Source organism: Candoia aspera, chromosome 2 (genome assembly GCF_035149785.1).
Source record: "Candoia aspera isolate rCanAsp1 chromosome 2, rCanAsp1.hap2, whole genome shotgun sequence".
Lineage (NCBI taxonomy): Eukaryota > Metazoa > Chordata > Lepidosauria > Squamata > Boidae > Candoia > Candoia aspera.
In genome coordinates this window covers 239207532-239226045 of record NC_086154.1, presented here as the reverse complement: position 1 = coordinate 239226045, position 18514 = coordinate 239207532, and the positions used below count along the sequence as shown (strand labels likewise).

Below are 18514 nucleotides of genomic sequence, written 5' to 3'. Positions count from 1 at the left end.
TAAGCTCAAGATTCTAAATCTACTGCATAATGTATTAGGTCTGAATTCTTGCCAACTACTAGGCTGTCAGTTTTCACACCACAGATTCTCTGGAATAAAAACATTGTTTCATGGCTTACCTGAATTAATTTACAATTAAAAATGTAATTCTGGTTTATCAGCTATAATCTAAAGCACTCAGGCAAATATAGCCTAGACTCAACTTGCTTAGAAAACTTACAAGTTTACATCTGAATGATATAAAACTCAAGGAGTCCAGCTTAAGTAAATGTCAGTATTTTTGATAATTATCAATAACATATCTTCAGGCCAACAAGGTCAGAAAAATGTAAGGAAGAAGCCCTACTCACTGTGTTGCTTTGAGAACTGGCACTAAACACATCTGTCCTATTACTTACAAAGAATATATTGTTCAGTGGAGTTCTTTACACAGTGTGGTATACTCAAAGTAGTTATTGTCTAACATTTATGTTTCAGACTAAGAAATACCCTGCAGAATGTGAGAACAAGATCCAGACTTGAAGTCACAAAGCTGTACTTTGGGGCTTTTGGTACCAACTGTAACAGAAAAAAGACAGAAACGAATTACAGAAGACACACACAAGCTCTGAATGTTGAAACTGCTGCTATAAAAAAAAGTACACAGAATAAATGGTAGCTTTAATATCTTTACAATATCTCTGGAACCTTCAGACAGGTTCATCAGACAATTTACTTTTCTGATAATTACATTTTGCATTACCATACAGCATACTTTTTCATAGACTAACCAGAACAAGAAAAAAGATATTATAAGGTATTTCTATAAAAGAAAAGAGAGTAATAGGTATATTATAATAAAGGAAATATATGTATGTGTAGAGAGTGAAGCTGTATATACATCACTCTATACAGTGTTTCAAATGGATAGCCCTTAATGCCAAAGTAATGCTTTCCTTACTCATGAGATGTTTTTAGTTTTCTAACAACTCCGAATCTGACCACAAGACCTGGTAACCCAAATGCTGCATTTAATTAGTAGCATCATGTGAACTATGAACACCTTTAAAAATATGGTGGTAGCGGGAGAGATAGGTGGTAGATGAGTCAGATAGGTGCCCCCATCATGTAACAAATGTGATTGGAATTTTTATTTTAAGATAATTATTAGCTATGTCTAAGTATCAGGATGGCCAAAAAATATTTTAAGAGTACAACCTGTGCATGTGTATTCAAAAGAAGATCCAGTGAGTTCAGGAGAGCACAGTAAATATCTAGAAAATATATTACGCATTGAGGATATGTATTATCCAAATATTTTTCGTCAAATGTAACAGTTTGTAAGGACCAATAATTATAGACAGAAACCAACTGTAACCCTACTGAAATTATGCTACTTATCTATAACTCTAGTTTAAGTTATATTGTTGTCTTGAATATAAAAGAATTTTTATTTAAAAAAATGAAAACAGTTAAAAATAATTATTACACAATATGTTTAAAATTAATGCAAACCTGCAATTAAGCAATGTCTGGTAGCAACAGGAGACATATGGTGGCTATATACTGTCCCATCAAAATGAAATACATCAGCAGGCTGTTAATTGAAAGACAATATATTATTAAATACTTGGACCAATTCAAATCATAGCCAGAATTTTAAGCACTAGGCCACAATTTTTATTTATAGCATGTTAGCAAATATAAAACATAGTGTCAAGTTTTAATCCTGCAAATACCCTCAACAGAATACAGAGAAACTTGTACTGTATGTGGAAATTGAAAACAGGATTAGAAATGTTTAATCTTTAATCTTTAATTAATATTTAATCAGTTTAATCTTCTAATTATAACATTTCTAATCCTGTTTTCAATTATAACATAATAAAGAGGCAGAAGAAAAAAAATTAATGTACCAAAACATTCATCACTTGACAAACATAAAAGACAACCAATTAATGGATTAAATCAGTGGTCTGCAATGATTTTTGCATCAATGGCCATTTAAAAAATATTTCTGCATATGTAATAAGTATAGCACCTACCTACATAGATTGTTACTTTTTATGTTTTTATACATTTTTATAAATTTATAGATTTTATAATTTTATACATTTATACTTTTTATACATTGTTACTGTTGTAAAATTATTATATTTCAATACTGTTAATAATTAAAAATGAACTTTAAAATTTAAATAGTAATCATTCTACATAAGATATTAAATAACATTTATTTATTCATACGAACTATTCATAAAATAACATTTTGATAAAATAATTTCTTTCCATTTAATTTTTAATGCAACATTTGTGTTTGGTGTCCTTTAACCATAGATACATTATCTGACTTTAAAGCTGATAGGTTCAGATGAAAATCCAAGTGATTTCTTCTTTTGTGAGAAAACATTGGCTGCATCGAAACTTGATTCAACCAGATACAAAACTGAAAATATTATTTTTTCTCCACAGCTTTGGAGAAACAGAGGGCATCTTCATGATCTGCTAAAGTTATAAATATCCACCTTGATTAAAATCAGCTTTGAATTTGTCATTGCAGATAATTCCAAAATTTCCCCTTAATTTATACTATCTGCATGATACATATTTACATGGAATGAATTCATCATGTACGTACCAACTTTCAGATTATGTCATAATTTTAAATATATGACTATTTACCATATTTACTCCCAGGAAGTGTAAGTCATCTCTAAATTATATATATCATTTTAAATTCATTTTTGAGAACTGATAGAATTCTTTCTATAAGCAGTTTTGCCCAAATAGATACTAATTTGGCACTAAATACAGAAATATTTTTGCAATGAATAACTGTTACTAGTTTACTCTGAAGTTTCAAATTAAGCTTATTAAACTTCTTAAAAATACCAGCCAAGTGAAAAAGTATCTTTTTGCACATTTTGTAATTTACTGCAGAAATCAGTTTTGTTTCATTATGACAGAACTCTCAAACACTTCAGATTAATTCTACAAAACATATCAAACAATTCGTTGCAAGAGCAAACTACTGCTCATCATCTTGACAAAGCTGTTAAGCAACTGAGCATTTTTGGAATTGATTCTCATCTTGCTGACTGCATTCATTACAACATCTAGTAAGTGATGCCAACTTGGGCTTAAACATTTGGCAACAAGATATCGCCTCTGAATTATTAGTTTAAAAAAACCTTATGCAACTTATTTTCTTTCAAAAATGCCATAAATTTGGGATATTTTCCTACTCTAGCTGGAGCTCCATCAAATACATTAAACATTTTTGAAATACGGCAGGGATTGTGGAGCATTCATTAAATAATTCATGAAATAATTCTAAATATACCAAGTCTTTTTCTTTTTTTGATTGCATGTTTTACATGAAAGTGTTAATGAAGATGAGATAGTTTGTTTCATTTTAAAATGTTTGTTGGTACAGTAATCATACAGGAAGACTCTTGTTGGTAGAGAGTATAAGTATACAAGTAAGTATGAGTGTAAGAAATAAATAATGGTAATAGAGCCTCTTATTTGGAGGCATGGTTTCAAATTTAGGGACAACTGTATAAAAATCACATTCTTTCTCATATTTATGGTACATTAGAAGATGCACAAAAAAGAGGGAAGAATCCCAAGTTCCGATAAAAGAGTTTGCATTTGGCATTACCTGTTTTGGAAAATGTATTTGCTTCTCAAGTGCTCTTCTGGAATGTCCATGAATTGGTCTTATGAATCTAATATGAAGCAGGCTTTCGAGAATGTTTGAATTTCTTCAAAGGATACAAAATGCTGCATAGGCTTCCCCCAAAAAAAATTATCTGCAAATTTGGAGGGGGGATGACTGATAAAAATAGGATGTTGAAAACAATGGAAGGTGTTACAAGGGAAAAGTTACAATGGCATTGTAGAGCCCTCCTCACCGAATCAGATCTCATTGCCACTTGGATTTTATACCTTTTTTATTTTCTATTTATATTGGCTATTTATATTTGTATTTTTATATGTTTATGGTTTTAATGTCAATTTTATTGTAATCTGCCCAGTGTCCCCTTTTCGGGGGAGATGGACGGTAATAATAAATTTGACAAACAAACAAACAAACAAACGCATGCTGCAGATCTTATGTGGGAGAAACTGTTTGCAAGGTAAATTTAACTCCTTTGAAATGCCTAAATAGGGCCTTTCTTCTTTCCCTTTCCTCCTGTCCATCCAGTATGGCTCCCGCTCTCTCTCTCTCTCTTTTCCCTACAATAGCTGCTACTCCTCCTCACAATATTTCCATCCTTTTTCATTTCCCCCTTCTATGGTAATTTTGCAAAGAGGAAATGGGGTATGTATAATGTATACATGTTGGTGAGACTGATTTGCATGGTTAATATGGAAATTAGTTTTGTAAATTAGGTTACTAATTGTTAACTCAATAAGTTGTTTTTGTTGTTTATTCGTTTAGTCGCTTCCGACTCTTCGTGACTTCATGGACCAGCCCACGCCAGAGCTTCCTGTCGGTCGTCAACACCCCCAGCTCCCCCAGGGACGAGTCCGTCACCTCTAGAATATCATCCATCCATCTTGCCCTTGGTCGGCCCCTCTTCCTTTTGCCCTCCACTCTCCCTAGCATCAGCATCTTCTCCAGGGTGTCCTGTCTTCTCATTATGTGGCCAAAGTATTTCAGTTTTGCCTTTAATATCATTCCCTCAAGTGAGCAGTCTGGCTTTATTTCCTGGAGGATGGACTGGTTTGATCTTCTTGCAGTCCAAGGCACTCTCAGAATTTTCCTCCAACACCACAGTTCAAAAGCATCGATCTTCCTTCGCTCAGCCTTCCTTATGGTCCAGCTCTCGCAGCCATATGTTACTACAGGGAACACCATTGCTTTAACTATGCGGGCCTTTGTTGTCAGTGTGATGTCTCTGCTCTTCACTATTTTATCGAGATTTGTCATTGCTCTTCTTCCAAGGATTAAGCGTCTTCTGATTTCCTGACTGCAGTCAGCATCTGCAGTAATCTTTGCACCTAGGAATACAAAGTCTTTCACTGCTTCTACATTTTCTCCCTCTATTTGCCAGTTATCAATCAAGCTGGTTGCCATAATCTTGGTTTTTTTGAGGTTTAGCTGCAAGCCAGCTTTTGCACTTTCTTCTTTCACCTTCATCATAAGGCTCCTCAGTTCCTCTTCACTTTCAGCCATCAAAGTGGTATCATCTGCATATCTGAGATTGTTAATGTTTCTTCCAGAGATTTTAACTCCAGCCTTGGATTCCTCAAGGCCAGCTTGTCGCATGATGTGTTCTGCATACAAGTTGAATAGGTAGGGTGAGAGTATACAGCCCTGCCGTACTCCTTTCCCAATCTTAAACCAGTCCGTTGTTCCGTGGTCTGTTCTTACTGTTGCTACTTGGTCGTTATACAGATTCTTCAGGAGGCAGACAAGATGACTTGGTATCCCCATACCACTAAGAACTTGCCACAATTTGTTATGGTCCACACAGTCAAAGGCTTTAGAATAGTCAATAAAACAGAAATAGATGTTTTTCTGAAACTCCCTGGCTTTTTCCATTATCCAGCGGATATTGGCAATTTGGTCTCTAGTTCCTCTGCCTTTTCTAAACCCAGCTTGTACATCTGGCAATTCTCGCTCCATGAATTGCTGAAGTCTACCTTGCAGGATCTTGAGCATTACCTTACTGGCATGTGAAACTCAATAAGTTAGGAGTTATTAATTCAAGTAATGTAATTAATTTATATTTTCAGCCTTCTAGTGCCCTTCCTTGGGAATGTGGCTTCTTGCAGATATACTATATAGCCTCGTGTGGCACAGAGTGGTAGGTGGCAGTATTGCAACTGAAACTCTCCCCATGACCTGAGTTCGATCCCAGCGGAAGCTGGATTCTCGGGTAGCCGGCTCAGGTCGACTCAGCCTTCCATCCTTCCGAGGTCAGTAAAATGAGTACCCAGCTTGCTGGGGAAGGTGATGACTGGGGAAGGCAATGGCAAACCACCCCGCTATAGCCTGCCAAGAAAATGTCACAAAAGCTGCGTCCCCCCAAAGGGTCAGACATGACTCGGTGCTTGCACAGGGGACCTTTCACTTTCTCTCTCTCTCTCTCACGCACATATATATAACATATACACAGAGAGAGAGATACATATACATGCACAAATTTATTGGCCTGAGTATAGCTTCTAGAAGAGGAAGGGATTTGTGGTCTTCTAGCTATAGTTTGCCTCTGAAATAGCGTGAACCATTCCAAGAATGCATGGATTAACCAGCTCCAGGGGAAAAACAGAATATTCCAAGAACAAGCCACTCTATTTTGCATATCCCTATTGTGATGGAATGTGTCTCTGAGGAGGGAGGTGGTGCAATGGAGGTCACAGAAGAGCAAGGAGGGGGTGCATTCCAGGGGGAGAAACGATGTTATAGTTTGGAGGACCTTGGGCAGCCGGCCAAGAAGCTGAGACAGGGCCCGCCTTAGATTCCCTGGGGTATTTCTCCCGAGCACCTTTTGGCTTTGCTCAGTTTAGCAAGATTCTGTGCATGATAGAAACAAGAAAGAACTAGAGCTTCATTCCTGGCTCAGCATTGTTTCTTCGCCTCAACCCTGACAGTTATACTGTTAATATTGCATGAACAATTATATGAATCTTGTGAGACTAAATTCTAAAAATATATCCCTCTGCCTCTAACATTTGTTGTTGCTCTTAACCTGGCTTTTAAGTTCCAACTACCAATACCTCCTTGGCAAGATTATGTCGAACTATAGACTATGATCATGTTTACATGACATACTAAGCCAGGTTATTTATACATCTTTGGTCAAAATATGGTTAAAATAGATTGTTTCAACCAGTTTTATCCACATTTGTTGTAAATTAATTCATCATAACTCTTGTTCCCTATGTCAGCTGGATCTGGAACAGAGGATTTATGATATTAACTCATACTTCTCGCCCTCAGACAGAAGCAGGAAGCTACAATAGCTGCAACATGGGGCTGCTCTGTCACACCACCTCTTATCTCTATTTATTTTCACATCCTTTAATGGTGCATTTGAGTGTAAATAGGGATAACAAAGAATGCTGCTTTGACCCCAAACAGGCTATTGAGAATATTATTTTTAAAAGTATCTATTTTTAAAAAGCAGGAATTATTTTAGCTAGCTAATACAAAGTTGGCTGGGAGATCAGCCCAGATATCTGCTCCTCAGCAACCTGGGCTGTCCTTGGTTTATGGAATCATATGCCACTAGAACACAGAGTAAATTACTTGCAGTTGCACCAAATGTGGCATGTTGCACAAACATGTTCATTCAGCACAACAAACCAAAATGTGGTTTGTTGGTTTTGGCTTAGCATGCTTGTTATCTCAGCCATTATGGTTTGTAAACCACAATTTAATGTGTTGGGTGAACTGTGCTTTAATAAACAATGTTTAAATAATCCATGGCTTATCATAATGTATGAGTCTGTGTATGATATTTACAAGTGAGATAACTTATTGATTTAAAAGCTATTTTTCCACCCTGATCAACTTAGCTTTCCGTATCACGTACAGACTCCTTGCTAGTCTGTGATCCTACATCAACTTTTGAGGCCAACTACACGTTAGGCTTGATTGTATAGTTTGCTCATTTAAGTCACTCTACAAAAATCAGTCAATTCCCTTATATAAGTAAGGATATGTTAGAACGCTACTGTTTCTATTACTCTTACATACAGAGATCAAATTATTAAAGAAAACTTACCTGTAATGTATTTGTATCCCATATTTTCAGCGTTTTATCAAATGAACTTGAGGTAAACATTCCAGTATCATGAGGATACCACTGAACAGTCTCCACGCTGAATTTATGAACACCAGGATGGTTCCTATAATGCAGTCATAAAAAAGTAAAATTGATAGAGAGGTTTTGCTATAGTAATACACAACAAATCTGAATATCTTAACTCTTTCAGGACCTAAGCAGCAAACCCTGCGGGAAGAGGTAAGGTCATCGGAAATGCTGAACCCTTCATTATTAATTTCAAACAGGAAAGGAGTCTAAAGTACTGTAGTACAGATAGTATACTAACTATGGTTCTACCTTGGTTTAATGTAGCAGAGCAGAGTTTAAGCTGGCTCTGCCACCTACTGGATAAGCTTTTAATCACACAATTTTAAAAAATACAAAAGCCTTCCACAGAAAATCTGCAAGAAGGGCATCTCTTAACCAGCAGTTTTCAATCTGTTTCATCTCATGGCACATATCTCATAGGCAGGACTTCCGGATCGCAAAACCAGAAGTCCTACAATGTCACAGGAGAAATGGAGGCAGTCTGCCCCTGGTGATGTCACAGAGGTGAGGTTCTGGCTGATGTGGCACACCTGCAAACCTTTTGCGGCTAATGTCATTTGATACCAATGACATCCTTAGCTAACACGATTAATGATCAGGATGATGAGAGATAGCATTCAAAATCATCCAAAGAGACAAAATTTGCCATAGACATGAATTCTAGACTGCAATTTATCAATACTATTGATGGATATCCCATTACCTGAGGAAAGATGTAGTTCACTGACATAACATGCACCTTGTATGTCAACAGTCTGAAGTTCAGTAGCTGACATCTTTAGGTGGGACTAGGGAAAAAACAAACTTGAATTGCTACTGGCAGTCTATGTAGACACCTTTGAGCTAAAAAAACAAATGGTCTACCAGACAATCCCCTATGGCAACTAACCTCTTCCTGTTCCTAAAGGGCAGCTGAAGATCAATCTTGCTGGCCATGGAACAAGATCATACTATTAGAACTATAGACCAATTATGCTATAGCACAAGCTATGCTAACAATAGTTTCTTAAATAAAATTTCATTTATTTTGTTGACAAAATATGAGTTAGCAGTGAACTATAAACATGTAATGAAGGTAACATATTCATAAAAAGGTTTTTTTTGTAAGTATACATACCTTCCCACGGAACAAATTGCTTTACAGGTATAGCATGGCTTTCTGCTAAAATTCTCGAGGTCATACAATACAATAGTACCATCTGAACTACCTGATAACATACTGTAAGAAAACAAATTATAAACCAATTCAGATATTGTAGGCTTTGCTCTCCCCACCAAATATGTCATTTTATCTTTTATTTTCAAAATAGTTAAAACTTAAATTAGTTTCATTTTTTTTTTAATTTAAAAAGAACATGAGAACACATTCTAGAACATTTTCAGTGTGTTAAATCAACTTTATATTGATTTATATATTTGACTTCTTTTAGCATGCCATGCCATTTTATGTGCTATGTCAATCTTTCCCCCTCAAATCAAAAATTTTTAGACTGAAATATCAGAGTAACATTTTTATAATAAAATGTTCTTGATGTAGTTTAAAAGTTGTACTAAAACAAAACCATTTTCTTAGAAATTATTTTTATTGGCATATTTGCAAATATTTTAAGGCACAACAACACAATTCTTCACACTAATCATGTTCATATAACATGCTAAGACAGTGAACCTGGGAAAAAAAAGTGTGGGGTGCACCACATCCTTGCCCACAATCACTCCACCCCAATGCTATGCAGACCTTTATCCTGCTTCAGGTTTACCTAAGGCTTGGTATGTTGTCCAAATATGGAGAAGCAACTATTTCCAGTTAGTTGGCCGTTGCAGCTCTCTGGTTTGGAACTGGCTTGGTTAATGCTTATTTTGTTATCTGCCTGGATTCCGTTTTCACTAGCCAGACAACAAAACTAAAATAACCCACAATATGTTTTATATTGGTCCCTCTAGGTGGTGGTACACAGAAGTCCTAGATCAATTATTAAATAAGCTGCCAACATCTGTAGGCTAATACGAAAATGCTTAAAAAGGTACCCAGGGCTGTTTGAGGTGGGCATGGAGAAGCAGGAAGAAGCCAGTTGGCTTGATTATGGGATTAACCAAAAGCAATTCTGAAAAAGTCAGTAAAGCTCATTGGAATCGTATCAGATTGCTCGGCAAATGTTAAGAAAAAACCCAAAAGCATTAACAATTTAACATACAAATTTTATATTAGCAGTTTAACTATTTATTATATATACATGTATACTTTCTAGGCTAGTCATTTGAAAATTGTTAATTATTTCAAAATTGCCCAATTTGGCTGGCATTTTTTCATTATGCTGCAAGTAAATTTTCTGAAATTTCATGGATTCATGAAATTTCAGAAAATGTTTCTATGGAAAAAAAAGTAACATTTTTTTTTTGCCCCAATTTGATTGAATTTTAAAATGCAAATATTTTCAAATTTCAGTTCAGTAAAATACACTTCATAACAAAGCATAATAAAATATACATACTATCGATTTTCAACAGGTTCAATATCCAGAGTATTAATGCCACTTCCGTGAATCCGTTCAACATCTTTGTTCTTGTTTAATTCCAAGCTCAATACCCTTTAAAAAAAAGTTAATCTATTATGAACAAAATAAAAAATTATGACACAATTTCTAGTTATTGAAATATCGTCAGACTCTTTAATCCATTACAAATATAAGACATTTACATTTACAGTATCTTTTGTGACCAATTTCAGAACTTGGAAAACTGACATACTGCATGTCAGTAGCCTAAGACATTTATATCTATATTATGCAATCCAACATAAGCACAGATTTATTTATTTATTAAATTTGTATCACTGCCCATCTCCCCCCTTTGGGAGGAGATGGGCAGTGATACAAATTTAATAAATAAATAAATAAGCACAGATAGGCAAATAACACCTCAATCCAAGTGAATAAAGCAACAATAAATATGTTATGTATTATATTTCTGCTATCAAGTAACATTTCAATTTTTAGAAATAAATTACTTCACTGTCTCTATCCTGTGTAAGCTTTATGAATTATGAATAAAAACTGATTTAAAAACCCTTTCTACCGATTTGGCAAAAGTAGAATTTGTTTTTTTTTTAATTTAAAATATTTCTTATGGTACAAATTTGGTGAAAAAGTAGATTTAAGATGCTTAGAATGACGCATGATGATCATTGAGAATTTTAAAAATCACATGCCCCTTTTCCTATAAAAGGATTCTATCCTTATAATTTTAGTATACAAAGAATTCATCTACATTTTACCTTATTACACTGTGCCAGGTACTACATTTAACATCGATTATTCAATTCTATCAATTAAATACAATGAACTCTTGTTCCAGAAGCAAAATTAGAACTAATGAATAGAAAGTAATGGGCTAAACAGTAAGAGAAAATATAAACATAAAATGTATCAGTGCAACTGAGTGCCTTGGGATATGGTGAACCAAACTTTGCTGGAATTAATTAAGATAAATGTTGGATGCTCTTCTCTTACGAATGGTATAGTCTCATTTTACAGGGCAAATTCTGAATTGCATAGACATTAGAAATCCATTCCCGAGTCTATTATTCCATAAATGTCAGGATTGCATATTAAAGTGTATGTTGATATATCCATTCCACATGGAACTTTTCATATTATTAAATTCATTCCTCCTCCAAAAAAGTTGATACAATTATAAATGTATCATTTATTCTTTTTTTGTTCTTGTTATTTCCATATTATGCTTGGATCACAACTATTAAAATAACCAGTATTTAAATGTTTAACTCATCAAAAATTCAAACACATATTAACTTGTATAATGTGCTATTTCTTCTATCAATACAGATAGTAAAGATATTGAGCAAGGTTCTATTTTTGACAATTTCCTTAGAATAGGTATAAATAAATATAAATCAATAAATATAAATAGGATGAGTAATAAATCTACACTTATATGAAAGAGGTCAATCCTAGAGCTTCTAAGGACCGCTGATCTGACATTCCTTATCACCTATTCTACTATGGTACCAGACAACCTGTGACCTGCTGGGTCATTGTTTCAGAGATATTTCGTTACCTAAACAGAGAAACAGAATGAGCACAGGCAGGAAAAAAAAAAAAAGTGGGAGCGGGAGTGACTTCCGACTTCCTGCCGGCTTCCCCATTGACTTTCCTTGTAGGAAGCTGGCAGGGAGCGTTGGAAATGACAATCATGTGACTGTTGCTGACTACAGCAGTACTGAAGTGGTTACAACTCTGCCAAATTTCAATCCCATGGGAGCCATGGGTCCCAGATTTGGATGCATTCTTTAAGTTAGCCCATTGATTCAAAAATTGTTGCCAATGATGCAGCATTTCGCCCAATTGAAGGTTACAGTCAAACAGACACGAGAGTTTTAGTATAGAAGATATTAGCTGTTTTTGAGTTTATAACATACCTTATTTAGAAATTAATTCTCAATAACTACAATGGCAATTTCTTTCAAGGTAAACTGCAGTCCCAGATCCACTTGGTAGCTGTGGTCAGTCAGTGACCCACTAAGAAAGACTTCCTTCTGAATGAATTACAAGCATATTGTGCTTCTATTTCTATAAGCTGTACCATCAAATAGCAGCTTAGTTTTTATTCACCATGTAATCTTTTGTTTGATAAACTAAATACATTAGTATTGTTTTATCCTTTCTCATTGCTAATTTGTATACTTGCAGGGAGAGTCAGTCAATGCCATTTCCCTTTCCACAACCCTCTCTCACATGGCGCCTTTCAGACCTCACAGGGTTGTTGTTGTGGGTAAAATAGGAGGAGGAAAGAGTATTAGGTATGTTCGCCACCTTGAATTATTTATAAGAATAATAAAGGCAGGATAGAAAATAAATAAACAAATAAATAAAGACTGTTGTTATTTTTTGTTGTTATCAAGACTTATTAGCAAGGAAAGCCAACTTGGTGTTGTGGTTAAGGCATCAGGTTAGAGACCAAGAGACTCTAAATTCTAGTCCTGCCTTAGGCACAAAGCCAGCTGGATGACCTTAGGTCAGTTCCTCTCTCAGCCCTAGGAAGAAGGCAAGGGCAAACCACTTCTGAAAAACCTTGCCAAGAAAACTGCAGGGACTAGCCCAGGCAGTTGCCAGGAAACACTGGCGTAAGAAATAAAGAAAGAGATGTAGATGTAGATGTAGATATAGATATATACCTTGCCAGTCATCAGACACCCTGCTGGTAAAGTGAGCTGGCCAAAGGAGGACATGGAGGCTGCCGACGTGAAGACCCGGAAGCTCCTCATAATGTACGGAGGCTTCCACCCCAAGTCCAACACCCAGAGACTGTACACCAGGCAGAAAGAGGGAGGGCGGGGTCTAGTGAGTATCAAAGCCAAAGCCACTGACCTGGATAAGACCCAGAGCATCCAGCAGTACATCAGTAAGATGGAACCTAAAGATGAGCTGCTGAGAGAATGCCTGAGGCAGCAGCAGACACTGAAGGAAGATCAAGCAGAAGAAGTGCCATGGCAAGACAAGACCCTGCATGGGATGTACCATCGACAGATAGCTGAGGTGGCTGACCTTGGGAAATCCTACTAGTGGCTGGAAAGGGCTGGACTAAAAGACAGCACTAGAACAGGCACTAAGCACCAGATCCATAGAAGCAGGGGTCTACCACACTAGACAGGATCCAAGGTCCAGACTGTACAGAGAGGCCTCAAAGACAGTCCAACACATAGAGGCAGGGTGTAAGATGTAGGCAGGAACAGCATACACTGAACGGCACAACCAAGTAGCTGGCATTGTGTATAGGAACATCTGTACAATGTATGGGCTAGACCCCCCCAAGTCCAGATGGGAGATTCCACAGAAGATTGTGGAGAATGACAGGGCTAAGATCCTGTGGGACTTCCAGATCCAGACAGACAGGCAGGTACTGGCCAATCAACCTGACATTGTGGTAATAGACGAAGACCAGAAGACAGTGATGGTGATATAGTGGTGCCAAGTGACAGCAACATCAGGAAAAAGGAGTATGAGAAGCTGGAGAAGTCCCAGGGCCTGAAGGAGGAATTAGAGAGGATGTGGAAAGTGAAGGCCAAAGTGGTCCCTGTGGTAGTAGGGGCACTTGGGGCTGTGACCCCCAAGCTGGGAGAGTGGCTCTGACAGATCCCAGGAGCAACATCAGAGCTCTCTGTCCAGAAGAGTGCAGTGCTAGGAACAGCTAAAATACTGTGCAGAACCCTCAAACTCCCAGGCCTCTGGTAGAGGACCCGAGGTTGAGGAAGACACATACCACCCCCAGGGGTGAGAAGGGAATTTGTTTATATATATAAACAAGGGCAGGTTAACAAGAGAGGACGAGTCTTGAAACATTAAAGGCAGATCCTGAAGAACAGTGGGAGGGAGTCCCAAATCCGCAGCCATGGGCATCTACCCAGAGAGTCACCCCACGAACAGGCCCGACGCTTTTACTCTGAACCGGAGCCCGTGCAGGTCCCTCCGTGACAACGTGTGGCCTGAGGAGGCTAACGCAGTCCGGGCGGAACGCGGCCTTACCTCCTCGTAGCCTCAGCCCGTCGGAGCCTCAGCGGGTCATCTACACCCGCCTGACGAGCGGAAAGAAAACCCAGCATAGCGGAAACCAATAACCTGCGACTGCGACGCCGCCATGCCGCGAAATCACCTCACGCCCATTGGCTCAAAGCGTGGCTCTCTTAGCCAATAAGAAGGCTTGGTATTGAAACGTCATCTGTCAGAAACGGAGTGGCTTAGAATACGTCGGCGTCGAAAGCGGAAGAACATAGAGAAGCGGTGTTAGAAACGATTAGAAAGCAGGATCTCGTTTGCACTCCTTGCCTAAATATTTCCACCCTTTGAAAATGCTAAGTTTTGCACAGGAGTGTTATCAACCTATCGAAGCCATTCAGCCGTAAATGAAGGGTGGTTTTAATATAAAATAGTTTTTTACAAATGCGCTCGGTGTGTTGTCTTCCATTTTATTATAGGACGGAGGTTCTGAGCCTGAGCAAGAAGTAGGCGTGACTTCCGACGGAAGGAGGGTGATGTGTGCTCTGGTCCTACCCGGGCGTGCGAGTGTACTTTGCGGCGTCGCAGCGCCCTTCGGCTGGGATGAGCGGCGTCTGGCGGCTTCTGCGCTCCCTAAAGCAGCGCTTTATCGGGCCAGGGAGCGAGTATGTGGGCATCGACCACTTCGGAAACAAGTATTACCGGATCCCTCAGCACGAAACCTGGGCAGGTGAGGCGAGACGAGACGAGACGAGACGAGACGAGACGGTCGCCCACGGCCGGTCGAATTAGCGCTCCACTTTGCCGCTGGTTTCGTCCCAACTGGGGTTTCCTTAATCTGGTTTGCAAACTAAACCATCATTGGCTGGCATCCCACAGCTGGCTAAGCAGTAAACTATGTTTTGTGAACCACAATAGCTATACCCGATACATGCTAAGCTAAAATCAGTTAAACAACCAAGAACCTGAGCAGCAGCCAGATTAAAAGTGGTATAAATAAAGTCAGCTCCTAAAACGTGTGCGTACTTGGACAGTACCTTCGACAGTTTTCTCCCAACACTGATTTTTCGGCCTGAGAGTTGAAAGCAGCTACAGAGTCCAACTCCCCTACTAGTTCTGTGGTCCACCCTCTGGACCAGTGTTCCTCAACCTTGGCAACTTTTAAGATGTGTGGACTGCAACTCCCAGAATTCCCCAGCCAGCATATTGAAGTCCACACATCTTAAAGTTGCCAAGGTTGAGGAACACTGCTCTGGACACAGAGGCGTTGGGATTAGTTATTAAAGAAGACTCAAGGATGGGATCGTGCACTTTGAACCCATATGATTTGCTCGTTTCTGTCAGCTGCACCATAGGCTGAATGAAGCAAGTGCCTCTTCCTCTTTCTTTGCAATGCTTGTTTTGGCTAGTAGTAGAAGGGAACAATGAAAAGGATTTATAGATATTTCAATTTTAATACATTTGCACTTACAGTTTATAGAGAGGACTGGGCTGACAAATTTGTGAACAATATTTTAGTCTAGTGTGTTATGGGAATTCAGACTAATTAGGTTATAGTTGAATGTGTTGTGTGAGCCCATATAAATGGGTCTATTCAATAAGCCATGTTTAATGTCATCCATTCCATGTCAACTTGACTGAAATGGATTTTGAGAACAGTTCAAGAGCGAATTATGGAGGACAGAAAGTAAACGCATGTGCCATTGGAAATCTTGCTGGTTCTCTAAGGTGTGAGGAAATGTGTAAATTGATCAGAGTTGGGTGGATTTCCTGATGTAAATTGCCACTTCCTCTAAGCTGCTATTAACATTCCCAAGGGGGAAAATTGAGCTTGTATTTTCCCTTAAATTGGATTAAGAAGTTGCAGGAAAGAAGGATAATTATGTTGGGAAAATAGCATACAGGAAAGAAACTCTTTTCTTGCATTAAACTTACTCTAAATGAATATATCTTTTTTGGTTAAGATAAATCTGAAACCATTTACAGGTAGTCCTTGTTTAGCGACTGCCTCATTTATCAATCATTTGTACTTACCACAGTGATTAAAAAGTAACTTTTTGACCAATCTTCACATTTATGATCTTCACAGGTCTGTAAAGCAAAGGAAAACTGAAGTAATGTTGTAAAATCATGTTTCACTTAGTAACCGCTTTGCTTAATGACTGAGTTGTTGGTCCTAATCATGGTCACTAAATGAGGACTACCTGTAGTTAAAAATTCAAGAAAGTCAGAAACATGGTTTTTCTGTTGAATATACTTTATTTGTCTACAATCATTTATTATACTGGGATGGAGAAAACTGACTGGAATTGTACAGTGTATGTGACCCCCGCATCAGTTTCCCTTGGGCTTGCGCTGCTCAGTCACTTCCTCTAAACTCAGTCACTGGTATGAGGAAAATAGAGCTTATGCAAAATAGAAATGTCCTACCATGTTTCCATTGATACAATGATACATGAATAACAGCTACTGGTATAGGTTTACAAGTCTAGTCAGTTTTCTACATTCAGATAAGTGATTGGTGGCGGTTGGAGCCATCTGACTGAAATCTGTATATGTTGTTTTCTGATGTCATATGTGGACTGACCTGATATTTTGAATTACTCCTCATATAAACTTTAATCTTATTTTCAAGTTGTCATTACTGTTGCATATTCCAAAATTTTCAGCAAGTTAAACTTATTAAAAATTAGTTTGACAGTGATTAAATAGTACAATTCCATCAGTTCTTATCCTGAAAGAAACATCCAAACAAAGTCATTGCTCTGAGGTGACTTCTAAGTTGCCACTCTTGAAACCAGATAAACTCAAGGGTGAAATCAGACATTTAAGCAACCATGATTGATTACTCATTTTTACTACCAATCAAATTTTTGACTAAAAAGGATAGATCTATCTGTATAACGTATTTAGTTATTTTTATTGCATAACATACTGTCAGAGTTTCACCATGAATTTGCTGTACGATTAATGATGCTGTATGGTCTTGCTATACCAGCCTATATTGATTTTTAAGCCATTCATAGTTTAGTAATAGTGAAACAAGTTTCTTATACATTTTGTGTGTAATTATAAAATAGTTTTAGTAAAAAAAAACCCAGTTTGCCAGTATGAATAAAAAAATGTTAGTACTGGTTATAATAAGAAATTATGTAACATTTTGTAAATGTTTATGTAATGAACTTTATATGTACAGAACACTCATTAGAAGATATGTATTAGATTTTAAAAATCAATCATGTTTTACACTGCAAATAATTTCCCATTCTAACAGTATATGTCTGCTATTGACTTACTAGAAAATTTGTGCTCAATCGTATTCAAACTTGATAAACTATTATGTCTATATTTACACCTGTTTCATGTTCACAGTTTGATTCAAGAATAATGGATTGGCTATAGTTTTAACTATTAACTTTTTCCTATGCTTATGGTCTGAACTTGGGCTATAAAAGCAATGTAACAGCAATCAATCAAAATTTACAGGGCAGTTTATGATATTATATGTATTAAACCCTTAACTTTCAGAGAATTCAGTTCCTGTCTTCCCATCATTAAAATAGGTACCAATATAGACACAGTTCTTGAAACTTTGGGGCCAGAAATGGTATGTAGTTTGATTTATATCACAAAGAACACCTGAATTTCAGGTATGCATAGTCCTTTCTCCTCTTTTGTGTTTTGTATATTGGGGAGAAGTTTAAAGTTTTTATTTCCATTTCCTAACTATGGGTAAACATCATTTTTTCAAGCCATTCTGGAATGCAAGAGGGATGAAACTGCTTTAATATTAATATTCTGGTCTGTGGACTGCCTAAAGCAGGTTTCTGAACCAGGGTTCTGTGGAAGTAAACACGTTGTAAATGTGATAGCCAGCTAAGGTACATAATTTTACAAAGTTGTGATATTAGTCAATTCATTCTTTGATCACTGATTAATTACTTTTTATCTCTCCCTCCCTCCATTCCCTAATTATATATGTTCATTGTGCTTGCCATGATTTTTATAATATTGCTTAAGTATTCCCAAATTGCTTAATCTATGAATTGTATCTCCATATTACCGGCAAAATCTGATATATACAATTTATAAATGTTAGATTAATGTATTTTTTGTAGTAGAGGTGAAGTTTTTTTCACGTTGAGCCTGACTCCTGGTAACTTTGGGGATATGTTCATGCAATTTTCAATA

At 37.1% G+C, this 18514-nt stretch overlaps 2 protein-coding genes across 6 annotated transcripts in view; one reads left to right on the top strand and one right to left on the bottom strand.

Moving 5' to 3' along the window:
* The window catches only part of ERCC8 (ERCC excision repair 8, CSA ubiquitin ligase complex subunit), a 30433-nt gene extending 15943 nt beyond the window's left edge, over positions 1-14490 (bottom strand). Inside the window, exons 1-6 of one of the 4 annotated variants that reach the window (XM_063295620.1) lie at positions 14354-14490; positions 10304-10399; positions 8929-9030; positions 7722-7845; positions 1495-1576; positions 490-558 (exon numbers count right to left, since the gene is read on the bottom strand). In XM_063295620.1, coding sequence (XP_063151690.1) covers positions 490-558; positions 1495-1576; positions 7722-7845; positions 8929-9030; positions 10304-10399; positions 14354-14430 — 550 coding nt within the window. In that variant the 5' untranslated portion in view covers positions 14431-14490. Of the gene's footprint in view, positions 1-489; positions 559-1494; positions 1577-7721; positions 7846-8514; positions 8534-8928; positions 9031-10303; positions 10400-14353 lie in introns of those variants that run through there. The other 3 variants (XM_063295619.1, XM_063295621.1, XM_063295623.1) reach the window with 3 other exon arrangements.
* A 342-nt stretch (positions 14491-14832) lies between these two features.
* NDUFAF2 (NADH:ubiquinone oxidoreductase complex assembly factor 2) overlaps positions 14833-18514 on the top strand; it is a 64606-nt gene continuing 60924 nt past the window's right edge. The window contains exon 1 of one of the 2 annotated variants that reach the window (XM_063295636.1): positions 14833-15053. In XM_063295636.1, coding sequence (XP_063151706.1) covers positions 14927-15053 — 127 coding nt within the window. In that variant the 5' untranslated portion in view covers positions 14833-14926. The remainder of the gene's footprint in view (positions 15054-18514) is intronic. The other variant, XM_063295634.1, reaches the window with a different exon arrangement.